The sequence below is a fragment of the Aethalodelphis obliquidens genome, unplaced genomic scaffold (assembly GCF_003676395.1).
Source record: "Aethalodelphis obliquidens isolate GAN/ISIS:26980383/991018 unplaced genomic scaffold, ASM367639v1 scaffold3, whole genome shotgun sequence".
NCBI classification, from domain to species: Eukaryota; Metazoa; Chordata; class Mammalia; order Artiodactyla; family Delphinidae; genus Aethalodelphis; species Aethalodelphis obliquidens.
The window spans coordinates 60,589,150-60,616,041 of NW_020837947.1; the positions used below are offsets into that span (position 1 = coordinate 60,589,150).

The 26,892-nt window shown below is 37.7% G+C and overlaps 1 protein-coding gene across 2 annotated transcripts in view; it reads right to left on the reverse strand.

Moving 5' to 3' along the window:
- Window positions 1–211: 211 nt before the first annotated feature.
- The window catches only part of FUT9 (fucosyltransferase 9), a 78,784-nt gene continuing 52,103 nt past the window's right edge, over window positions 212–26,892 (reverse strand). Inside the window, exons 1-3 of one of the 2 annotated variants that reach the window (XM_027079965.1) lie at window positions 13,894–13,904; window positions 9,751–9,755; window positions 1,325–2,425 (exon numbers count right to left, since the gene is read on the reverse strand). In XM_027079965.1, the coding sequence (XP_026935766.1) occupies window positions 1,338–2,417 (1,080 nt within the window). In that variant the 5' untranslated portion in view covers window positions 2,418–2,425; window positions 9,751–9,755; window positions 13,894–13,904 and the 3' untranslated portion in view covers window positions 1,325–1,337. Of the gene's footprint in view, window positions 2,426–9,750; window positions 9,756–13,893; window positions 13,905–26,892 lie in introns of those variants that run through there. The other variant, XM_027079973.1, reaches the window with a different exon arrangement.

Here is a 26,892-nt window from a genome sequence, read left to right on the forward strand (position 1 = left end):
ACACTGTACAGCAACTGCAAGTTCAGGGGTGAATTCTCCAAAAACGTAGTATAATGAAAGTTTATTTTGGTTCTGTAAAACCCTGAGGGCCATGGTCACATGTGCCACATATGAATAATTACAAAAATGGAATATAAAACATCATCTCCAGTTAGTACCTCTAGGATAGAACTGTCACTTTTTTGGAACAAACAAAAATTTTCTGATGACTTTCAATGTCATTCATTTATTAATTCAACAAATATGCATTGAGATATCACTCTGTGTTCCCTACAGATCGCCATTTTATTATGTTTAACATCTTATACTTAAGACCTTGATAATAATTTTATTTAGGTTCTTTTAAATGATAGGACAAACATCTCACATATTATGTTCATATGATGAAATGAAATAGTTTTAGACATTGGACCTTTGGAAAAAATATTTTAAATTGATGTTATTAAAAATTATATTGATGCATAAATGTACCAATTATAAATATGACTTGTATCTATACATAACATTTTCCCTTGTCACTTGATAAGATTATTTGTTTCATTATAAAAAGGAGTGTTAAAATCAGGAAGAAAACTATCTTAGATTTTCTTAAGTGTTACTAGGATTATTTCCCAGGTACTAAAAATCCCAACAAATTGGATATTTAAAAATACATCATAATTTAACTTAAGATCATGAGAACAAGTGGCTGCATGTGCAAGTCAACTTAATGAAAATAAATGGAAAGCCTAATAGCTTCCCGAATAGAATAGTTCTGCTCCACTATCTGGCTTATTCACTAAGTGAATAATTCACAAATGTGGCATTCACAAATGTGGTAAACAGGTAAAAAATAGATCAAATAAAGACAGTTATACACTGTTCAACTTCGAAGTCAAAGAGGTTAGAATTCAATTACAAATGCTTTTCCTTTGTTACATTATGCCAACTTGGAACTAGAGATGATAATATTTAATGAAAATATTCATATTTGAAGATGTGCATCTTCATTTACCAAATGGATTAAACAACTGATCAGTGTAGGAACAACAGTCGAATCACAAAGTTACATTACAGACAACTACAAAAATATGAAACAAATAATGTTTACAAATGATAGAGAAGAATAAATTATTTTTCAGTGCACATAATTAGGTATATATAAGATAATTTAAAACAAGTGGAGTGATTGCTGAGGCTGCGCTCTCAAAAATCTCCATCAAAATATATATGTCACCCAAGAGAGAGTGATACAAATAAATTATGACACAAAAGCTGAATGATGTCTCTTCTCATCTTCAAAACCTCAATAATATCTCATCAAAATAATTTGCCAAGTGTGCAAATGATGGAAAACTTTAATTCCAAAACCATTTCTCTAAATTACCAACAGATTTATATTCTTGATGTCTTTTCACATGGTCACAAGCCAAGCATGCATGTGATTCCCAAAATCGTGGAAGATTTACTGTGAAATCTTTCCTCCAGTTAAAGTAACTAAGGTATAATTTATTGTTTTTATCTACTTCCTTCAGATACTTTGCTAGCTCACTGGGAGAGTTATAATCTTCCACATGAATGAATGAATCTGCTGGAATATAATTCTCATAGTTTTCCCTAGATGGCCCCAAAACAACAGGCACAGAGCCAGCCAGAAAAGCATTGTAGAGCTTTTCTGTGATGTAATCTTTGTGGATTGAGTTTTCAAAGGAAAGATAAAATTTGCAAGTAGATATGGTAGGAATCAAATTTTTATCATTCACATACTCTCCAAATGCTTGCCCATAGGTATGGATTTCAATGCTTTTGCTTAGCTCATTGTAATACTTGACCCTGGCATGCTCAGGGTTCCAGTTACTTACAACCCAGCACACTAACTTCTCTTTGCTTGGCACTTCAAACACGAAGGGGTTTGTGCTCACCGTCAAGAAGCCATAAGGCACTTGGATATCTGAGTCGCGGCGATAAGTCAGAGTCAGGTTGAACAGATGCTCAATGCCGCTCTTCTGGGGTGTGTGAGTTGGTGATTCCAAATTCATCCAAATCCATTTCTGGAAGGGTGGCCTCGCCTGCTGAGGTAAATTAGTCAGATCCCAACTGATGTCTCGGTGATGGATCAGAACCGCGTGCGATTTGTTGTACAGGGACCGGTCCGTCGTGAGATGGCATCCTTGGATGTTGAACATTGCTTGGCAAGATGTAAGGTCAAAGGTCTGCCCAAATGGCCACACCCAAATCAGAATCGTAGTTTCGTTAAAATAATCAGTTTTGGTGGAGAAGAAATTTTTCATTTTCAGCACAGTGCTGGCTGACTCCATCGGATTGAAGATCCAGCTGTTGGTGGGCTTGATGTAAATGAGCAGACATGCCATGAAGCAGCCCAGGATAATGCAGACGATTAAAAATGGGCGGAGAATTCCTTTGGATGCCGAGGTCATAATTTTTCCTGTGAAACAGAAAAGGAAAGATAGAGGGGTAGGTAGAGGTAGGGATGAAGAGTTAATCACAAATACATTTTGAGATAAACAGGTGATACATCCTAGAATACACTTAATCACAAAATCAACTGCATTTTCCTTTCCAGTCTTAGCAAAAACTAAATATAGGATGTCAGTGCAATAAAATCAAGTTGTAACTTTAACAGTACCCGTTTCCTAAATGCTCATTCTCAGCTAGGCTTTGTGCCAAGCACTTTGCATACTTCATTTCCTTTGATCCTCACAGAACCCCTATCAAGGAGGTCTTTTATCACCTCTTCTCTGCAGAATGAGGAAGCTGAGGGCCAGAGATATAAGTAACTAGCTTACCCTAACTAGCTTACCCATTGAGTTATGCTCTTTCTTGCCTTCTACAATCTTTTTTGAACAAATAATACAAACATCAATAATCCATTGAGGTGCATTTGGCACCTCAGGTTTTATTGTCTTGATTTCTCTAGTCTCTACCCTTTATATGAGTGAGGACTATTTACCCAGGAGTTAAATGCAGATCCATTTCCCATAACAAGAACAGTATCTGACACTTATCTGGTGCTCATTAGTGCCAAGCATTAATCTGAGGACTTACATGAACATATATATATATACATATGTGTGTGTGTTAATGTATATACATATGTGTGATGTGTGTGTCTGCGTAAGCATACATATTAACTCATTATATTCCCATCTTAATCATGAAGAAACTAAAGCCCAAAATGGTTAAGAAACTTGCCCAAGGTGATATAGTAAGTGGCAGAATACACTTTTAAACTCAGGCTCTGGCTCCAGAGTCTGGGCACTTGAGGACTACATTTTTTTTTTTTTTTGCGGTACGCGAGCCTCTCACTGTTGTGGCCTCTCCCGTTGCGGAGCACAGGCTCCGGACGCGCAGGCTCAGTGGCCATGGCTCACGGGCCCAGCCGCCCCGTGGCATGTGGGATCTTCCCGGACCGGGGCACGAACCTGTGTCCCCTGCATCGGCAGGCGGACTCTCAACCACTGTGCCACCAGGGAAGCCCGAGGACTACATTTTTATAATCATTGATTCCCCTGGTTGCAGCCAGAGGATATGATCATCTTAATGATAACAGTATGTAAACTCCATGAGGGGCTTTGTTTCTCACTGCTGTATCCTCATCACCAGGTTACAGTAGATGCTTAATAGATGCTGTGTATGTTGCATGAATGAATGGGTGGATTGCTGAGTACCAACTATGCCCAAGGTAAAATGCTTGGTAACTAGATAAACAAAAGTGAACCAAGTGTGAGTGAATGAAATTATACTTAGTTGCTTTCTTGGTGTATTTTAACACATATCCTTCTACAGAATAACTACCTTTAAATTGACTTACAGGTATTCCTACCAGTAGATGAGCAAAATCTCCTAGTTTTGATTCTCTTTGTAGCAACTCAAAGTTGGCATATTGTATGTTTCAATCCCACAACACTTTTTTGGCCAAACGGGAAGAATTGGTTGCTAGGCAGAAACAACATTCTTTCCACTGTGTGCCTCTCAGTTCTCCTGCTTCCTGGACATTTTGAGTTTCTTGAGGTTCTTCTCGTTAACTCTCTGCACACCTTCCCCCTTCAACTTTCCACTGCTGTCGGGGTCAATTACTAAACAACAGGGGCAGTTACTCAGTAACCCCTGCTTTGTACAGAAACTGTCAGAAAAGTTTGTCTCTTGGACCCAAATTGACATCCCCTTGACAGGAACTTTTTCACCTACTCCTCATTACTAAAATTCAGTTGGATACCCAACATGTCTTGAATTATTATACAACCTATTTTTGAAGGACCCGCAGCTGTGTCACTATAGCTCTCAAGAGAGACAGCAATAAATTTATAGCATAAAGCAAATCATAAACAGGATAATTAAAGTTTTTGACATCATTTTTTAATAGTTTCAAGTAATATGAAGGAATATAATTTAAAGACTTTAGCATTAAAAATAAGAGTCTTAGTAAAAGATTTGTAAGAATTTGAATGTGTATAATTGTGTTTTCCATTAAGAGACCTTCAGTCATACTTTAAGAATGCTCTAAGTGTTAAAGAATGGAGGAGCCTGGAATAGAAGCGGTTCAGGTGTGATTCTCAAACCATAAGTATACTTCAAGGTATTATGTAGAGAAATGTGAAACCAAGAAGAACAGAAGGCTTCTTCAAGGTGTGGTAATTCTAGATGTGTGTGTGTGTGTGTGTGTGTGTGTGTGTGTGTGTGTGTTTTGAATCCTTATTTTAAATGGAAAGAAACAGGCATATATCTGGAAAAGATGAAAACTCGAACTGACAATCACTGTGTGGTACACTTACTCTCTATATGTTGCCCAGGTTCATAATCAAACCACTCCTGATAAAGCAAGACGTTTTAATCCTCAGTTAAAAAAGCATAAAAATCAGAAACCCTTTGAACACAACTTTGGATCTACTCGGGGATCTTGAGATCAACTCAAATCAACCCCAAAGACCTGAAATGAATCACTGACAAATTAATAGGTGGATTAAAATTAGAAATGGTTTAAAAAAGCAGAAGGGTTGCCATATATAGTCACATTGTGACTTCTTTCCTGTTAAATGAAATAAAATTTGTAAAGTGCTTCTTACAGTGCCTGGACAATAGAAAGCACTAGGTGTTTGCTATTATGTTACTATTTCTTGTTAAACAGTCAAGAATCAGAGCTCTCATCATAGCTGAAAGTCTTTTGGACTAATAGATTCTGATTTTATGCAAATTATTACCATTTCTAACCACACACACGCCTACAGTCTCCTCTAAGTACAAAACATAACTCATTAATAATGTCTGGATAAAATACATAAGAAAACAAAGTATAATGAATATAAGCAGGTCTTTCAATAAGTCACGGTATGAGTCTTTTCACAAAACGTTGCTCTACAAGCACATTATACTTAGAGGATTCTGTAGCAGATATTTGCTAGTTTTTACTGCCTGGTAATTGCTCTGCCATCTTCTGAAAATAGCGCCCGAATTTCCTATCGAGATACCTCTCCTCTCCTGTGTGCAATCTTTGGAACTGCAGAGAACAATAACTCCCTTTTTCTTAACCAGTGTTGAGCAGGGGAGCCAGATCATTCAAACTCTCTCTCTCTCTCTCTGGGTGTTTAAATCTTGAGTGTAAGGGCCAGGAGGGAAAATATTTGGAGCTGATTAACCACAGTGGGGTCCCCTGAGAAGACAATTATATAAACTCTGCTATCTGGGTCCAAGGAGCTCCCCATGATGCTGCCTTCCTGTGCTTGGTTCTTCAGATATTCCTTCAGTTCTAAGAGCTACTCCATAAACTTGCAATCATTTCCTTTTCGTTTACATTAGTTATAATTGGTTTTATTGCTTGAAACAAACAAATCCAAACAAACAACAACAAACAACAAAACCCTCATCAAGCCAAAAAAAAAAAAAACCCCAAAATGAAAAAACAAAAACCCAATTGATTATCTCTCCTTTTTTTTTTTTTTCTTCCTGCAGTAGGTTAAGTATAAAACTTAAATCTTTCAAAAAATTATCTGGATTTAAAAAACCTATATATAAATTCTAAAAACAGCAAACAAATCTCTTCACTTTACATTAAGCCATAGACTGCACCTAGAGTTTAGCTATTTGGTGGTGTCTAACTTAACAGTTCATAATCTGTTTAGGCCGGCTCAGAGAACAATTTTTCCCCATATAATCATTATGGTGTTTAGCGTCATGATGTTAGTATCTGGAATTCTGCAAAAGTCTTCTGAATACTCCATTGATGTTCATAATTTAAACTGCCCCTTTAAAAAAATTGGGGGGGGGTTGGTATTGTTTTGTTTTGCTTCTACTCTTTCCTACAACTTTTATGCTAAAATCCTTTACAAGAATAAAAATATAAGCCTTCGACTTTCTACACTGTACACCGAATTATATTCTGTCTCAAAGCACTGTAAGACTTAATATATTCATGGCTTTACTTTCAAAGACTCCCTTGACACCTCACATTCCACTAAACCTTTCTTGTGGGCATTCCTGCTCTGAGTTCCCACAATTCTCCCCATTAGCTCTTGAGCCAAATGCCTCGTGCCTTTGGGAGAAATGCCATTTACTTTTTGGCAAGAAGACACTGGTTGATCTCTAGGATGCTATCAAATTTGTGTTTGTGAACATTTCTCAAAGACCTTTGGATGCAATCTCTGGTATTTCCAGGCAAAATCCTCTGTTTTACTTCCTCCAAACACCAGAGAAGCAGCCACCAAAATATACCAGCTTTGGTCAGCAATGCTTTTCCTGAATATTCCTCAGAATACATTCTGGCATAACTGACAATTTCCTGACTTATTAATACAGTGGTTTCATCTTTAGGGTTATTACCTCTAAATGCTCAAAAACCTCTTTTTTTTTTTTTTTCTGCTTTCACTTTTGTCTCAGACATTTGTTTCCTTTGGTCTGCAAGTTGCCAACTGCCACTTCTCCTGCCCTGCACACTTCTTTATCTTGGATAGTTTCTACATTCAGTCTCTGAAATTTTCTTTTCAATTCAGGGATTAACCTTTTTTAGTCTGATCTTTTATCTGCTCTCTTCTCTTTACTCATAATCACTAGTTCTTAATCACTGTCTCAATTCACTTTAGAAGCTCTATTTACCAGCTCTGGCTGTAGCTAGAACAATCAGATCTGACACTGAGCCCAAGTATAACGTGGCCCATGTGCCACCTAAACATAGGAACACCCCAGACAGGACAGGGGGTAGTTTCTGTCATTTTCCCAGAACATGCTTTCTGGATTCCCTTGAGGCAGTCTTTCATAATTTCATAGTGCTTTCTATGATTATTGTCAGGTGTTGGACCATAGCAGCCAGGTAATGAAGGTCAAGGATGCCTTTAAATAAAGAAACCTCTCGGGTTTCCCTAGTGGCGCAGTGGCTGAGAGTCCGCCTGCCGATGCAGGGGACACGGGTTCGTGCTCCGGTCCGGGAAGATCCCACATGCCACGGAGCGGCTGGGCCCATGAGCCATGGCCACTGAGCCTGCGCGTCCAGAGCCTGTGCTCCGCAACGGAAGAGGCCACAGCAGTGAGAGGCCCGCGTTCCGCAAAAAAAAAAAAAAAAAAAAAAAAAGAAACCTCTCATTTTTGGGCCAAAATATTACTATATGTTTCTGACTCTGAGAGTTTCTTTCTTTCCGATGACAAAGTAGAGCAATTAACCCATTGAAGGAGCCTTGACATTTCCCTTTCCTTCAAATCCACACCCAACCCAGCACGAGACCTGCCAGTTTTGCCTCCTCAATATTTCTTAGATTAGCTGACTTCTCCCCATTTCCCTGGGTTAAAATGTGTATCATCTCTTGTATGGACTACTAACATCGCTTTTTAAGTGGTCCACCTGGCACTCACTTTTGATCCTTTCAGTTCATTCACACTGCAGTAGACAGTGATTCTCAAAGTGTGTTCCCAAGACTGCCTCAGCATCAGCATCTCCTGGGATCTTGTTAGAAATGCAAATTCCCCCCACCCAAATCTTGACATATGGAAGCAGAAACTCTGGGGTGAGGCCCAGCAGTCCATTTAAAAAAGTCCTCCAAGTGATTCCGACATACACTTTTCAAACCACACATCACATGTTACCCTTCTGTTTAAGAGTATGAATTCCAGTTGCTTTTAAGATAAAGTAAAAAAGTCAACGTGGCTTAAACAGTTTTGGATGATGAGGACCTTGCCTCTGCCTCCAGCCTCAGTGCGTTGACAAACTCTCTTTTGCATTCTCTGCAATGCTGTGCTTGGCGGTCTTGCATGGGGTCACTGCACCAGTTCTTCCCCCTCCCTGAATAGTTTCCTACTCTTCCTTTTTTTTTTTTTTTTGCGGTACGCGGGCCTCTCACTGTTGCGGCCTGTCCCGTTGCGGAGCACTGGCTCCGGACGCGCAGGCTCAGTGGCCATGGCTCAAGGGCCCAGCCGCTCCGCGGCATGTGGGATCTTCCCGGACCGGGGCACGAACTCGTGTCCCCTGCATCGGCAGGCGGACTCTCAACCACTGCGCCACCAGGCAAGCCCTCCTGCTCTTCCTTGATTTACTCCTTTTCACTTTTCTGATCTCAGCTCCACTGGTGGTTGCTTATGGAAGGATCCCTGACCCCTCCCACTGTCCAACACACACACAGTAAATCAAAGGTCCCAAGTACGTGTCTCATAGAACCATTTTTGCATAGCACTTAGCACAGGAGCAAATTTACCTATACTTGTGTGGGTATTTGATTAATGTTGTTGCCTCTGTTCCACCATAACTAGTCTCATATGGTAGATATTGGGTGTTTTTCCTCAATATTTAATCCCTAATGCCTAGTCAGATCTGACACATCTTTGCTCTGAACAAATGTTTTTGGAGTGACTGCATAACTAACAATTATTGAGCATTTGCAGTGTTCCAGACACCAGGCTAAAACGTTTATGTAGATTTTATCATTTAAACCTCAGGAAAAATATATTTCCTTTTGTTCATTTAACAAATAAGTATGCATCACTTTCTCTGTGACCTCATGGTTCTAAGCACTTAACGAATTTTAATTCCTTTAGATAATGCCCAGATGAAATATACTCTACAATTATATTCATTTTTACAGATGAGGAAACTGATGTCTATCTATCTGTCTCATGTCTTACAGCAAGTGGTCAGTCAAGATGTGGACACTAGTGGTTTGACTCCAAAGTGTGTTGCTTTAAAAACATATGTTAAGTACTGAGGTTCAAGCATATAACTGCAGAGAATGCTATGAATTATAGGAATAAAGTTTTATTTGATGACATATATTACTCTGGAGCCATTGTTCATAAGAACAAACTAGATTCATCAACACTTCTCTCCTGGCTCTTATTCTAGAAACCAATGGCCGGAACTGTGGGTCCAGAGTACTAGAATTTTAGGTAACTCTCCTCCTGCCCCCAGGAGAGCAAGAGAGTTTGGAGAGGTAAATCAGAGCAGGGATGAATCTAGTTGATTTTTTTTAAAATTATTTTGGTGTTTATAAAGCAATTCAAGAAATACCAAGGATATTGACACATTTGTAATTGCTAACCCAAGGCCTCTCTGAGAGTTATATTCCTGCTAGTCACATTTTCTTTCAGATGAATTCGTTATATGCTGCTTTGTTGAGTCAATTTTGAAACTCAACTAACCTCAAAGAGCTAAATTGCCTAAAAACAATAAAGGCAGAGAAAAGGAATCATTTAAATAAAATTTTCAGTTATATCCCAGAGTTTGTCCACATGTCATCAGTTAATGTTTTCAAAGGATTTACAAGTATTTGTTTTTACCATTCCTTAAAACTTACTATGGAATTCCTTCTCTATAAATTTTTGCATTCTTAATTCCCTGGATCTCACCAGACTACTATTGAATATATAAGGCCATATGCTTTGAATCACCAGTCTGATAGTTGGATTTCCATCAGTCTTACTACCAGGAATGTCTCTTCTTTTAGGTGTCCCTCAATTGTTTCTGTGAAAGACCATGCAAGTTTCATTTGGACCCCAACCAGTCTGGCAGCAACTGTCCCCATCCACTGTTTGTCCTTCTTCATCATGTGGTTCCACTAGTCTGAGAATCCACTTAATGCAGCTGTCCTTCTCCTCCTAACCATTCAATGTGTGGACCTAGAAACACAAATGCAGCTTTTCCCTGACCTCTAACCTTCAGGGTGCCAGAGTTTCTGGGTCCACGTCACAGTTGAAAAACCAGCTCTCTGATCCAACTTGGTCACTGATTCCAGCAACTCTGAATATGCTGGGACACTCACAACATCTCTTCCAGAACTTTTCCTTCAATTTCTGGTCCTCTATCTGCTAACAGTACAGGCTTTATTCTCAATTATAGGGCAAGTGAGTGAATCCACAGGAAATAAACTACTTTACCTTCTCTGGCTCTTTCCTCTACCCTTATCCCCAACATTAAATTCTTGCTCTTCCAGCTACAAAAGCAAAAATGAAAACAAAAAAACAAAACACCATCATGCATATCAAAGCATGTTAGCAGATACTAAGAAGGAGGCTGCCTGAATGAAAGAATATCTACCTACAGAGAGAAACATTGGATGGGGCATTGCCATGACAACAGTTTCTGCATCAGACTAAATTCTGAAGGCTGATCATCTTTTGAACTCATGTGAAGCTAATTAGCACCAGCTTTACTGGGGTTAAATAAAAACCGATTACTGTAGTTAATGAGGAGCTTCTGAAACTTCAACTTAAATCTATAATGAAAGAATTGGCCAGTAAGAACTAAAATAGAAAGGATGAGCCACAAGAAGTCAAGAACCTGAGACAATATTATAGAAGTGTGGTTAAGAAGATTGTAGGGGGAAAAAAAAGAAGTTGCAAGTTTAATCAACTTGCAGCTGAGTAATCTGAAAATGAACTGATTGATTAACGTACTTAACAGAAGATAATATTATTAGAAGAAAGATGGAAATGGAGAAATTAGGAGTAAAAATTCCAAGAGTAAGAAACTTTTAATCTTGGAGATACAAGTGCTACAGTCCTTGGAGGGGAGGATTTCTATCATATCTTGGTGGGAATTCAATTGGCCCCTTTGGCTTCTTTATCTGTAACCTGAATGAAACATTGTCAAGGGTCACCTAAGTGTCTTATTCTGATACCATTCTTAATAAATAATCTTTTGAATATTTATTTTACCAAGCAGTTGAATACTCAGAAGAAAACACCATACTTGATGAACACTGTTCTCTTATCTTCTATTAAAGAACCTTCACCCTTCCTAAAACCGCTCCTCTGTTCTATCCTTGCAGATAGTCACATCATTCATACACCTGCCTAAGTCTCCAGTTGGAAAGCATGATTTACTGCCTCCACTCCCTAACCTGACTTCCATAGATTACCACAAGTAGTCAACTGAAATGCCAGAACATTTGTTAAATCTCACTCTCTTTCTCCATCTTTTTGCCACTTCATTGTTTAGGTCTGCATCACTTATTTCCTGGATTGTTGTAATGAACCATTAACTGTTATCACTGATACTGGTCTTGCTTTCCTTCGATTCATAGTAAAAACTGTGACTTGAGTGTCCTTTTTTTCCTTTTTCCCTTTCATTCTCTCTCTTTCAAAAAAGTTTTATTATAGAAGTTGTGTTGGGGAAGAAGGTGTTAAAGCAGCTGGCCTGAGATCCCGCCTATTACCAGGGAGATGATCCTGGGGGGTGGGAGGAAGAATGCAGGCGACCTGGTCTAATGTCCTTGAAAACATGATAACTTGACCTCCAGGTCAACAGACTAATAGTTGCTGGAAGGGAGAATTCTTATCTATGAAATACTTTAAGGAAGATGTTCTTGGTTTAGAATTGCTTACTGTAAACAAACATATACTTGTATGGATTTATGAGGTATGGCTCGTTGGAGAATGTTACATAAGCTATACAATTGTATAAGCTATACAATTCTCTTGAGTATAAAATGGAGATGTTTTCCTTATATGATGTCTTATTTACCAAAACACTTTCAGGTATATGTCTGAATTTATTTCAAGGTTATCTATTCTATTCTACTGATCTATCTGTTGATTATAACATGCTTTAAATTGTTTATGTAGTTTTCCTCCTCATAATTATTTTCTTTAATTGTATATAACCTGCTTATTTTTCCAAATAACAACAGAATAATTTTCATCAAGCCCATCCTTGAAAAAAAATCTTTTTTTTTTATAAACAGATATTCATTTTTAATTATTATTTATTTATTTTTGGCTGTGTTGGGTCTTCGTTTCTGTGCAAGGGCTTTCTCTAGTTGCGGCGAGCAGGGGCCACTCTTCATCGCAGTGTGCGGGCCTCTCACCATCGCGGCCTCTCTTGTTGCGGAGCACAGGCTCCAGACGCGCAGGCTCAGTAGTTGTGGCTCACGGGCCTAGTTGCCCCGCGGCATGTGGGATCTTCCCAGACCAGGGCTCGAACCCGTGTCCCCTGCATTGGCAGGGAGATTCTCAACCACTGCACCACCAGGGAAGCCCTCTTGTTAGTATTTTGGAGAAATATTTCATTATGTCTGTTTAAATTATTTGAAAAAATAACATACCAAAAGTATTTGTTCTTCTCAATGAAAACACGCTATGCCATTCTTTTAAAATTGTTCATATCCTGGGTAAAGATTGATGGTGTCTTATGTATAGAATATTTATTTTTCTGAGGCATTTCATGTTTTTGCTGGCCTTGTCACTGTTAACGTATTTTTCTTCCCTCATACCTCCTGATTATTTCTGAAATAGAGGAACACTAATGATTTTACATTTTTATATTTTATTGTAACACTTTACAGAACTCCTATCAATTTTAAGAATTTTTTGTTGATTTTATTGAGTTATCGAGATACATTTGCATGGCCCTTGTAAATAATAATATTTTCTTTACAATTTCAGTAGGTAAAATACATTGTTCATGGCTTAGAATTTTTGAAAAGACATTAAATTATAAGAGTGATAGTTGGCTTCTTTGGCACTTTCTATTTGTAAGGACTGTGTCACTTCTCACCATTTTATAAGATAGAGATACTGTTCTCATGTTAAGGAAGTTTCTTTCTATACCTTTAAATCAATTACTGATTCTATTTTTTCATTTGCTTGTTTTAATTAAGTACTTTTTCTTCTACTAATAGTATCCTATGATTTTGTATTAGGTCTTTGATTTGTTATGATATTAATGTATTTCCTTATTTAAATCTTCCCTAAATTATTGGCATAACACTATTTTTCTGTACAAATTAGTGCTGATATTTATTTAGGTATTTTTGCATACATATCCAGAAGTAAGTATGTATTTTTTGTTATGGGGCCCTCTATTTTTTTTTTTTTAACATCTTTATTGGAGTATAATTGCTTTACAAAGGTGTGTTAGTTTCTGCTTTATAACAAAGTGAATCAGCTATACATATACATATATCCCCATATCTCTTCCCTCTTGTGTCTCCCTCCCTCCCACCCTCCCTATCCCACCCCTCTAGGTGGTCACAAAGCACTGAGCTGATCTCCCTGTGCTATGCGGTTGCTTCCCACTTGCTATCTATTTTATGTTTGATAGTGTACGACCCAGCAATCCCACTACTGGGCATATACCCTGAGAAAACCATAATTCAAAAAGAGTCATGTACCAAAATGTTCATTGCAGCTCTATTTACAATAGCCAGGACATGGAAGCAACCTAAGTGTCCATCAACAGATGAATGGATAAAGAAGATGTGGCACATATATACAATGGAATATTACTCAGCCATAAAAGGAAACGAAATTGAGTTATTTGTAGTGAGGTGGATGGACCTGGAGTCTGTTATACAGAGAGAAGTATGTCAGAAAGAGAGAAACAAATACCGTATTCTAACACATATATATGGAATCTAAGAAAAAAAAAAAAAAGGTCATGAAGAACCTAGGGGTAAGACAGGAATAAAGACACAGACCTACTAGAGAATGGACTTGAGGATATGGGGAGGGGGAAGGGTAAGCTGTGACAAAGTGAGAGAGTGGCATGGACATATATACACTACCAAATGTAAGGTAGATAGCTATGGGGCCCTCTTAATTAAGTTTTGATATTAAGGCTAGACTATCTATATAGAGGATTAGATGAGATTGCACTGTTCCTAACATATTCTAAGTACAAAATAAATGCCAACTGTTGTTATTAATATTTATTTTGGGCATTAGGTAGTATTACCGAGAAGATTTTGTAGCATGAGGATTATTTTTCCTTGAGAATTTGAAACCAATTGGTCCTGATCCCTCTCTTTTTTAGTTATCGGATAACATTTCCAATTTCTTTTATTTATATATTTAATTTTTTTCTATTACTTGAATTAATTTTGATCATTTGCATTATCCCAGAATTGTCCATGGGAACAAGATTTATAAGTATATTAACATCTCACTGCATGTAGTACTTTCTAAAAATAGCAACAGCAGAGCAACAACAACAACGACCGCCTCTGATTTTGTTCTTATGTCATTTCCCTTGTGTCTAATTCTGTTTATTTATCCTTAAAGAAATCAGATGCAGCATTACTTTCTGTTATGGACTGAATGTTTATGTCCTCCCAAAATTGATATGTTTAAGCCTTAATTCCCAATGTGGCTGTATTTGGAGATGGGTCCTTTAAGGAAGAAATTACAATTAAATGAGGTTGCAAGGGTGGGACCCTGGACCAAAAGGATTAGTGTTATAAGAAGAGACCAGAGAGCTTTTGCTCTTCTCCCTGCTCTTGCAAACTCACCAACAGGAGGTCATGTGAGCACATAGCTAGAAGGTGGCCATCTGCAGACCAAGGGGAGAGCTCTCACCAGGCACCTTAATCTTGAACTGCTAGCCTCCAGAATTGTGAGAAAATAAATATCTGTTACTTAAGCCTCCCAGTCTGTGGTATTTTGTTATGGCAGCTCTAGCAAACTAATGCACCTCCTCATCTAAGTCTTTTATATTTTGACACTCCTTTTATCATGAATGTGTGTGACAGCACTTTATTGTATTGCTCAATCAATATTTCTTACATGGATGAAATCAACAAAAAGTTATATCCCTCCTTTTGAACGAACAAACTCACCATTCAGTTACCTGTGTGTATATGTTAGGTTGATGTGACCGATTATCTCTAGGTACACTGACAAAATCTTTTTTTCTGAGCCGGAAAGGACAGAAACAAATCCTGAATGTTTTCCGTTTGGTGCTTGAGGGCCAGTAGGTACCAATGTTATCTATTTGTCTCTCTCTAACGTTAAAAGTAATAGTCCAAATGTAGTAGATACAAAGGTAACAAATGATTCACTCACTTTATGTTCATCCATGACTCAAACTTGTTTCTTACTTTTATGCTATGTGAAATAAGTGCTAGATTATATCTTTAAACAAAAGTGGAAAGGAAGACCATCCACTGGCTGTGGACTGTGTGGGGCATATGGCATGTTGTTTTGTGTCTGAGAACACCTGCTCTGCACACAGTATGCCGGTTTCCAATCCTGAATCTACCTCTGGCTCTCTGTGAAGCTTTCCAGCAATATCCTCAACCTTTCCATGTGTCAGTTATTCATCTACAAAATAAGAAGAATACCTACTTGCCAGATTTGTGCATGTTAAATGAACTGATACATGTAAATTACCTGGATCCGCCCTGGCGCATAGCAAGGATTCAGTAATTATGAACTGTAATATTTGCCACATATACACGTGTAGGGCTTAAGATGTATGCTTTTTCATTTCTGAATATGAAATTGCCACATATAGCAGTAGCAATAAGATACTTTGCACTTCTCTGAAAGACAGGGTTGCACATTTTTCATGCGATAACCTAGTCACTTAACCACTAAGCAATCGATCACCTCTCACAAAAAAGAAAGTGGTATTTTGCAGCATGAATGTGTCACTGGCCACAATGCAAAAGGCAATTTGCTCCATTTTAATCTGATTTTGTTCCATCTTTTAGAGTAATTACTGGACAATTATTTTGACATAAGCTGAATGCTCAATAGGCAGATCTGGCTCCATGTGATTAAGAAACTCATTTTCTCTGATGTGCTTTGCCCCTCTTTGACCTTCAATTTCTAAAAACATATTTTTCAGGTGTTCTCTTTAGAAGTGATTTTTCACCCTTTTTCATTTTCTTACTTATTGTTTTTCTGTACTGAACTTCCATTTTTTCTTACAGCCAGCAAACTAACTGATCCCAAGCTTTGCATATAGCAAATGCTCATTTAAGTGACACAGTGTCATAAATGGGTGGTACAATGAATATAAGTAAACTGCCTTAAAGAACTCATAAGCCAAAAAAAAAAGAAGTGGTAAACTAAGATACAAATCCTGTTGATTAATATATACTTTAAAAGATTTTATCTTAATGAGACTTTCCTCCTCTGAGCCTTCATAGTCACTCTGCGTCTCTCCAACATGGTACCACCTACCTAAAAGGGTGGTTATGAAGAAATAGAAGGTAACATAAAACAGAGTAATAGTTTGAAAGCTATGTACGCATTTTTCGTTTTGAACTTTCTCAGTGCATGACCCTAAACCTAGCTGACCTGTCTATCTAACCTATCTTGGGGCTGAAGTGGGGTAGGTAAGTTAGGATTTATTCGAGAAGAAATAAAAAGAGAAAGGAGAATGTACTTTTCAGCTTCTGACATGTAGTACCAGACGCAAGCTCAGTTACTATTTTGAGAGGAGATTTTTCAAATGCATTTATTCTCTTTTTAACATATCAAGGTCTAAGATTGAAGGAAGCTCTCTGGGCTTTGGCCTAAGTCGGGGATGTCAGATCATTAACGTTGATATTAAAAAGAGAGGAGAGGGGAGGCCTCTTGAAAACCACAGGAAGTGTCAAAGTCAACTTGGCCAGTGTGGTCAGACACCTGAGATCTTGAGGGACAGCTTTCGCAAGCATCCCTTGGTATGGGTGGATGAGATATGGGTGGGAAGCTTGTAGGGGCGGGGGGGTGCCATGATGTGGTGAGGTGGCCCTGCAGGGCTGCAGGGCTGACTGCCTGGCCTGAGACTGGGTGGCAGCCACAGCCAGATCCTGGAAAGGTCTTAGCACTCAAGAAGCTGAAGGGAACCCATGGCAACCAGGCTGCTCCACTGTGTGTCATTACGGGTGATGAGACAAAAATTCATATTTTAAGACAAGAAAAATGTAAACATTTTTCTCTGCCTGTTTGGGCATCCTCCCTCCCCTCCAGTGTGCTCTGTGCATCTGCACTATGCATTAACCAGACCAGCCCAACGGCAGAAATACCTGCTCAACCATAAAGATCAATTTTTCTTTTTCTGGGGCCAGACATGTAACTCCTTAGCAGACAACTTTGGTGAACTTTATGTAAAATGACCCTGTAAGGGGTCATAATGACCACCTTACGGGCAGACATCTTTGGTGAACTTTATGTACAATGCCAATATATCATTTCCCTTAAAGACAGCAATTGGTGCAGAATAGACTGGTCAGACGATCTGGGGAGATACTGGGATGCACCTAATGGTAAGTACTTAGCTTAAGTACTAATTTATGACCTTATTAATGTTACTAGCTATATTGTATTATATCTATTTTACAACATTATTGTTTCTTGCATTACCAAATGTGTGACTGATCCTCTGATAAAATTAATGATGATTAGGCTACTTGATATGATTGACCAAATATATAATCCTATAATATTAATGATTGAAATACTGTAACTCGAGATATTGGAAGAAGCAACAAGAGGGAACCATTTCTAGGACCATAACAGGCTAGTAAGACAGGTGGTCCAGAGACTTTCTGGCTGCTGTTAACAGGGCCGAGTCCAGTAACAGCACATTGAGTGGCCTAACAACAGAATTCTCGCCTGACCTGGGGGTGAGCATTCCTAGGACTGTCGGACAAATTTGTCACAAAACACCTCCCAAACCTTCACTGAAATCAACACCGAAAAGGAAAAGAATTATAAAATAAAGAATGTTGCTCACAATCCAATTTTATAAGAATCAAGTCATTAGCCACTGCAGTCACTGACTACAGTATACGCTGAAAGGAATTCAAGGCAAAGATCAGGAGGGGGCAATGCTCTAGGAAAACTGGCAGAACTGGCCCTCAGATAGTTAGATGTTTTCAGGAGAAAATTTTAAGAACCCAGCTTCTTATGTCTTCCCATGCTTAGAAAAGCACTAAAATCATTAACTAAGATATTTGTTCCTCAAGAATAGCAGCGATCTTCTACCAGGATGTGTGCTTGATGGTACGTATCCCTTTGTCAAAATCACACATACACTGCCCTCCCCCGCCCTTACCTCTGCAGAACAGTTCTCAGAGCTTTCTGAAAGACTGCCTCCCAGCTTATCATCTTCAGGTTGGCCCAAATAAAATTTTCCATTTCTTTCTTAGATGATTATTGATTAACTTTTTGGTCAACACTAGAAAGTCTCAGGTCACAATTATCCCAGCCTGAAACTTAAACCATCAGGGCAAGCCAGAAACAGGCAGACAAGAAGCGTGGTCCTGAGGTTGGAAGGTGTCAGACAGAAAGATGCTTCCCCATTTTCTCTTGCAAGAAGGTTTTATCTGAGGTTTTGAGAAAAGCAGGGGAAAGGAGAGAATATCTGAGAGAAAAAAAAATTTTAAATGATCACAAAGAACTGTTTCAACTAAGGGGCAGCCAACTACATGCCTGGAGGCCAAACCTAGCCATTGCCTGTTTCGTAAATAAAGTTTTGCTGAAAGCAACCACACCCATCCATTTATGTAGGTCTATGGCCACTTTTGTGCTATAATGACAGAGCTGAATAGCTGCAGCAGGGATCCTCTGGCTCACAGAGCCTGAAATATTTAATATCTACTATCAGATAGAACTTACTTTAAAATGTAATGTGAGTTATTTATCTTGATATTAGATGGCTCAAGTGGAATGCTAGAGTTCAGCAGTGAACTCTGTATTTTCCCTTTACTGCTAGTAAAATATACATTAAATGAAGTGCCCATGACATCTGTATGTAAGTAATTATCACTGCTAGCCACAGAGTAGGTACAATATTTGATGACTGAATTTATATTAATTTTTCTCTCCTTTTTCAAAGTAAATACATTTCTTATATATTTCTTAGCAGATACTGTAGTGTTGGAGATGTACTTAGTTGAGACAGAAGTTGAGAGTGGGGCAGGCAGAAAATGAAAATAGAGTTCCTTGTCTTTACTCAGTGAAGGCAGAGCTGAGTGTGCTGGCTGGGAAGGAGATGGGGCCATGGCCTCCTAGAGGCACTGTAGTTTTTCTCTTTGATGAGCTCTAAGATTTACCTCTGAAACCATAGCCTCAGGGAAGTGGGAGCCAAAAGGGCATTCCTTTAGCTTTAAATAGTCCCTGTAAGAGTCCTGATACCTTGTTGATACATTTTCTCAGTCCCGCTTCAAGGAAGAAGTCCTGAAACCTAGCTAACTCCTAACTCTTAAGGCAAAAGTCATGACTGTCATAAAACATAATTAGTCCACGGCAAAGTTTTGTGTAAGATCCTGAAACATTTTGGAATCAAAAACTCTGGATAAATGAAAACTTTAGACATTTATCATTAAAAAAAGGAAGGAAAAAGCTATGTGTATGAAATGCTTTGCTTTCCATTTCAAGAGATTTTTTTGTGGGATGATTTTATTGTGGGTAAATTTGTTCAGACCTGGGCACATATAGAAGTAGTCTTTGGTTTCCATTACTCACAGATCACTTTCTGTGAGTTCTACTTATCTTCCCCATTTATTTTCATCTTCTTCAACCTCTCTAACCTACTCACAATTCCTGTGTTCACTTTATCACTTTTTTTCCTGGTTCCACATAAAAGTACAATGATAAAAGGAGAAAAATAAGATTATAATGTGTATATCTTGGTATTGTGGCATTGATCAGCTTTTTAAAATTTGGGGACCCTTGCATCTATTTCTAGCCAGGAGAAAAACCCTGGCAGATGCTGTTTAACCCCTGGCTCTAAGTAATTCTATACTTAACTGGTAAAAGATAACTGTTCTATTTCAAGAGACTTCTGCAGTGAAGGTTTTTTTAGGTATAATTTACATCTTTCTTATTGTCATTTGAAACCACTTAATTTGATAATTTCTCTATGTAGATGGAAAACATTTGAGCAATCTTTTTACAGAATTTCTTATATTCTTGAAGATATTGGGTTGGCCAAAAAGTTCATTCAGTGTGTTTTGTAAGATGTTACGGAAAAACCCAAATGACCTTTTTGGCCAACCCAATAGTTATTAACAACCCTCAGCTATCCTTTCTTCAACAGTAGTCTAAGTTTCTTTAACATCTCTTCATAATGATGGGCTGCTCCTTAAGTACAAGGCTGTGATTTTTAGGACATGAATTTCAGTTTTTTGCCAACTAAAGAATAATCACTTGCCATCTGGTTCTACAAGAGTGAAATCATTAGCCACTGCAGTCTGCTGACCTTTAACACACCCTGAAAGGAGTTCAGGGTGGAGCTCAGGAATGAAGCACTCTGTGCTCCGGGAAAAACGGGCAGAACAAGCCTTCAGATAGTTAGATACTTTCTGGAGAAAATTTTGTGAACCCAATTTCTTGCATCTTCTCATACCTAGAAAAGCACTAAAGTCATTACTGGAGACATCTGTTCCTTGTGACTTAATAGCAAGTTTCTTGTGCCTGGTAGCAACCCTCTACCAAGATGTGTGCCTTGGAGGAAGGCATACCCCCTTTGCCAAAGCCATATATATACTGACCTCCCCTGCCACCTCTTCAAAGCAGTTCCTCAGAGCTATCTGAGAGGCTGTCCCCCAGGCTATAGTCCTCAGTAAACCCCAAATAAAACTGAACTCACAGCTCTCACGTTGTACGTTTTTTTTCCAGTCAACAGTTTTGGCAACCACAAAGCGAAACAGAGCAGACGTCCCTCCTTTGCCTGAACTCTGTGAGGATCTGAGCCTTGGTATCAGCAGAGGCCTCTTGTGCCCATTCACCTCCTCGGAGAGTCCAAAAGAATTTGGGTGAGTCTTTCCTGGTTCTCCGATCTTCCGATTATCGGTTGATGAACCTGAGTTTTATTTGGCCATGTATAACAGTATCTGGCCTCCCAGTTGAAAGATACTACAGAGTGACCCTCCAGTTGAAAGATACTGGGGGAGTCCAGCTGAAAGACGCTGGGAAAAAGTGCACCTTTGCTCAGTTGAGAGACGCTGAACAGTCTAGACTGGGTGATAGGTGAGAGGCTGCCCTAACATCTTTCCTAAATGAGGGGGTATCAGAAAGCCAGCCTCCACCTAAAAGCCCAGTCAGCTTTATGTATTTGCAAAATTTATACTTACAAATACTTACTTAATTGAGAATTAAAAGAAAATCTTACACTGAAAATGGCCAATATGGGGTTCTTTTATTGCATATGCAGTTAAGTTAGAGAAAGCTGGCATTATAAAACATCTTTTTGGAATTCTGGAACAAGTTCTTCTAGAGGAAACTTGCATTTCTTTCCCTGTGCCTTGAGCTGTAAATGTTCTAACAGAGGTCTCAGGAACACTTACCTAGACCATTTCTAATTCCTGAGATTGAGGGGGAAAAAAAAGAGAGAAAAGAGGTCTTTTTAAACTTGGCTTATTCCAACTGTTACTATAAACTAGTGAGTTTTATATTGTAATACCTGATTCATGACTAAGTTTAAAAAAATGAAGCTATGAGATTTCTGATTGTGTCTGTCTGTATGTCTATGTGTGCATTGTAAATATATGTCTTTACCTCCAGCAGGTATTACCAAAATTAATTTGTAAATGAGCACTATTTAATTGGCTTAAAGAAAATTAAGCAATTATATAAACTCTCAGAAATATAAAAGAAACTAACCCAAATGAATTTCAGTTTCAAGTGAACTGGGAAATATTTAGTATTAAATTAATATTTGGCATTGAAGTCAGTTAAGTTTGTTGGTTTAAATAACACAGCTATGCCTTTAGAGTCATCAGTAGTAAATATAATAATTTTATTGTATCTAGGTTTACTAGAAGTCAAATAAAATCTTATTATATCTGTTGCAAATATAAACTGGTATGATGAAAATTTTTATAAGTATTTTAAGTGTAAATGAGAAAAAAGTTTTTAGGTAAGGTCCTTAGGACTAATTATGTTTTAGGAATGTCTACTTAAAATTATTCTCTCTAGATATTTGGCGACTTGAAACTTTAGAGTTTTGCTAAATTAAGTTAAATGATTGAAGTTTATCAAATATCTAGGTCATTCCCAAATAAAAGAAGATACTGAAATATTAATCACTGAACACTAGCTTTCTTTTACAGAGAGACTAAAGATATTTAGGACTATTAATAAATATGTTTGGTGTCACACAAAAATTTTCTGTAAGAAAACACATATTTTTAGAAATTATTGATATTTATAAGTTTGCTAATATACAGAATGCTAATGTAAAATTACTTCTTAGTTTTCACTAGAAATTAAGGTTTTTAAGAGTTGAAGATTCTAATTTGAATATGTAATTAAAGCTACTAGAAACAATAAGGGAGACATTTCAGTAAACAAGGAGTGTAGGATGTGTGTTTTCAGTAAAAGAAAGTATGAGAAATGAAAAAGCATTTTGTTAAGGGAAAAGAAAGTAATTTGTCTTAAAGCCTGTTATTTCTAAATAGGAAAGAACATAAGGGACAAATTAATATGCATATAGAAAGTTGTAGAAGGTTTGTGAGAGGAAAAAAGGTCTTTAGAATGGTATTCTATGTGTGGTCAGAACTGACTAAGATTAGAATAAATTTAATTGAGTTTTAATGTTAAAGGTAAAGTGGTACAAACCTGAATTTGGATTCTCTCTCTATTAAGAGGACAAAGTTTTCTTAAAATATTGATCTGCTTTTTTTTTTTTTTTTTTTTTTTTTGCGGTACACGGGCCTCTCACTGTTGTGGCCTCTCCCGCTGCAGAGCACAGGCTCCAGACACACAGGCTCAGCGGCCATGGCTCACGGGCCCAGCCGCTCCGCGGCATGTGGGATCCTCCTGGACTGAGGCACGAACCCATGTCCCCTGCATTGGCAGGAGAACTCTCAACCACTGCCCCACCAGGGAAGCCCTGAAATCTTTTATTGTCACTCTGGTTAAGTGAATAAGCATTGTTTCACAGTGACCTATGATACTATTTGACTAGTGTTTCAAACCATTTTGATGTTTTTTGATGAATTTCCCCAAATCAAATTCTAAAGAATTTCCTTTGACCTCTAGCTAACTTCGGGATGCTTCAAAGGGCCCCTAAGGCATTCCAAAGAGAGATGTTAAACTAATTAGTTAATTTGGCATGTTAAATTACATGGGAAGAATTGTCAAGTGAGTAATAAATCTTCTTAGTAAATAAACATTATTTATCTAGATATTCTGGAAATTATATGGCTTTCCTAAAAATCTGCTTTGTCCGAGAAAAATGTTTTGAGTCATAATTCTAGTTATTATCTTAAAATGTTGTAGGTAACAGCAGTAACCAAGTTTCCCAATTGCATTGTAATCAGTTCTTTAACTGTGCCTTCTTAAATCTTTTGTCATTCATAGACAGTTATTGTTTTACTCTGATGCCTTTGCAAAACTCCTTCCTCTTCAAGAAGATTCATAGCAAGGACTATTTTTTTTAAGTCCACGTTTCTGATACCATTCAAATCATACCACTGAACTGGGTGAGAAATTAAAGAATTCCAGTGGGAAACTTGAAATCTTCATTAAACTGTTAGCTAAAAAGGATTAGTTATATAGGACTGAGTGAACTGATAAATATGGTTATCATTTTTATGGTTTCTGTCTGAAATATTACTGGCTTTTAATCTATATTTTCCAGATATGAGGAAATACTCCCCCTCAAGCTAATAATGACTTAAACAGCAATTTGGTAAATTCTACCTTTGTAAGCAGAATTGAAATATATATCTTTTCTCTCTACCCAATCCCTCCAGAGATTGGAAACTCTTAGGTTTCCAACAGCCTTATCAAATGAATAAAGAAGGCCACCTCCTGACAGGTGCAGGAATCTCAAGAGACTTGGAGAATCTGGAGAAGAGAGGAATTCATCCAAATCTATAGCTATCACAGGTGGAATCTGATGACAAGCCCTTGGCCTGGCTTTCCTGGGCTAGAGAGGCCTTTTAAAAATTCAATCTGAGATTCTTTTTTAAAAGTTTCAGCAAAGCCAATTTTAAAAGAGCCTACGTGATTAATTACACTTATGTAAATAATCAGGCCAAGTTTATTGAAACTAGGCTTATTTTGCAAACAAATTAGTCTTTTTCTAATTTAATTTTATTTATTTTTTTATAAAACAGGTTCTTAATAGTTATCTATTTCATACATATTGGTGTATATATGTCAATCCCAATCTCCCAATTCATCCCACCACCACCATCCCTCCCCCCCACTTTTCCCCCTTGGTGTCCATACATTTGTTCTCTACATCTGTGACTCTATTTCTGCCCTGCAAACAGGTTCATCTGTACCATTTTTCTAGGTTCCACATACATGCGTTAATATACGATATCTGTTTTTCTCCTTCTGACTTACTTCACTCTGTATGACAACCTCTAGATCCATCCACATCTCTACAAATGACCCAGTTCCATTCCTTTTCATGGCTGAGTAATATTCCATTGTATATATGTATCACATCTTATTCTTCTTTATCCATTCGTCTGTTGATGGGAATTTAGGTTGCTTCCATGACTAGGCTATTGTAAATAGTGTTGCAATGAACATTGGGGTGCATATGTCTTTTTGAATTATGGTTTTCTCTGGGTATATGCCCAGTAAGTGGGATTGCTGGGTCATATGGTAATTCTATTTTTAGTTTTTTAAGGAACCTCCATACTTTTCTCTATAGTGGCTGTTATCAATTTACATTCCCACCATCAGTGCAAGAGGGTTGCCTTTTCTCCACACCCTCTCCAGCATTCGTTGTTTGTAGATTTTCTGATGATGCCCATTCTAACTGGTGTGAGGTGATACATCATGGTAGTTTTGATTTGCATTTCTCTAATAATTAGTGATGTTGAGCAACTTTTCATGTGTTTCTTGGTCACCTGTTGTCTTCTTTGCAGAAATGTCTATTTAGGTCTTCTGCCCATTTTTTTGATTGGGTTGTTTGCTTTTTTAATACTGAGTTGCATGAGCTGTTTATATATTTTGGAGATAAAGCCTTTGTCCATTGATTCGTTTGCAAATATTTTCTCCCATTCTGAGGGTTGCCCGCCTACCACCAAGAAAGAGGTAAGGTCATGTGGTTATACGTGGTAGATTCATCAGATAATTCAATTCATATGATTTGTTACCAAGTTCATATTGAGCACTATTCAAGTTGCTGTTGATACAGCAGGTAAAGAAGACAAACAAATTCTCTTCTCTCATTCTGCTAATACTTTAGTGGGGGAATGGCAGACAACACAATAAAGACAAGTAAACAAGACAATATCAGTTAAGGCAAGTTATTTGGGGAAAATAAAATATACCACTAAAGAGTGACTGGTGCCTACATAAATAAGATGACATAGGAATATTTAAGGGGAGACTTATATGACAAGTGGGAGCCAGCCCTTCAATGAGCTGAAGAAAAAGCAGCAGAGACGAACTAAAGGAAATAGAAAAATGCCATTGCAACTGGACAGAATGCTGTGTACCTTGTGGAACTGTATTATTCTTCACAAGGAATACGTTTCCGGCTCCTCTCCACCAGACCAAATTCAAACCTCCCATTTTCTACAAATCCTTTCCCAAATTCATAAAACCATCTAAATATTTTGCCTGTAGCCCTTTAAAATGTTTTCCCTTAAATTTTTTGAATATATTTCAACGGTACTGGGAAACTTCATACCTAATTATATATTATGTAAACGTTTCTGCACAGCTCTCTTATGTCCTCAGAGTATATAATTATCTCTTCAAGAATGAGAATCATGTCTCTTTACATATTTTGTCCTCCATAGTGATAATCCTTATGGACATATGATATAAACAAAATAAGAATCTTGAGGCTTGTTTAAGATCTACCAGGACTTGCCATTTAACCCTGGAATTCTGACTACTCATTAGATTTTCTATCGCTAAAACAGTTTTTAAAAAAAGAAAAGAGGAAAGCCTCTGGCAGGTAATAATCATAGTACCTCGCACAATAGTGACACAAGTAAGTTAAATAAGAGTAAAGGAGTTGAAGCTACTCAGATTGGTCATATTTACCAGTGTACCCTAGAGACTTAATCCTTGGTTTAAGGACTTAAACTTGCCTCTTAACTGCTAGTTGTCAGTTCTCAGCCTTAAACTTTCAATGATTTTCCAGTGTTTTTCAATAACAATTTCCTTTCTTTATTGTCTTGCTTTTTGGCAGCGATCTCTAAACATTGGTAGTATTATACAGAAACTTACATTGTAGAGAATCTAATCTTTAAAAAAGGGGACAAAAGATTACAGGGGTTTCGTAGTTAATAAACTGAACATGTCTCAGTGATGTAATGTTGTTTTCCAAGTACAGAGACAAAACAATTATTTGAAATTGTAGTCAGATCCATACCCAATCATGAACAAGCATAATTGGCAGGAACAAAATGCATATAAAATGCATATAGTGGCAAATGGCAGTGTCCCTAAGAAAAACATTAAAGGAAAACTTTCATTCCAGTTAGTTCCCAGTGATGATTTGAGGAGACATTTTTTACCTTTAGAATCATCAAATGATAGTCAACCAAAAATGGTCTTAAGTATTAAAAAAATATTTATTCTGCTAGGTGTTTCAGGGGAGGATCTCAGGATGGTGTTTCAGGTCACCTGCCTAATTTATGGGTTGGGATGAATAGGGGAAAACCAAGAATGGGCATTCATTGAGTTGATGGGAGCCCTTGAATAAGGCAGAGAGATTCAAAATTTTGTTGCATGGACCCTCTTTAAAGATTCTATTTAGGTTTTTAAAGTCTTTAATGTTAA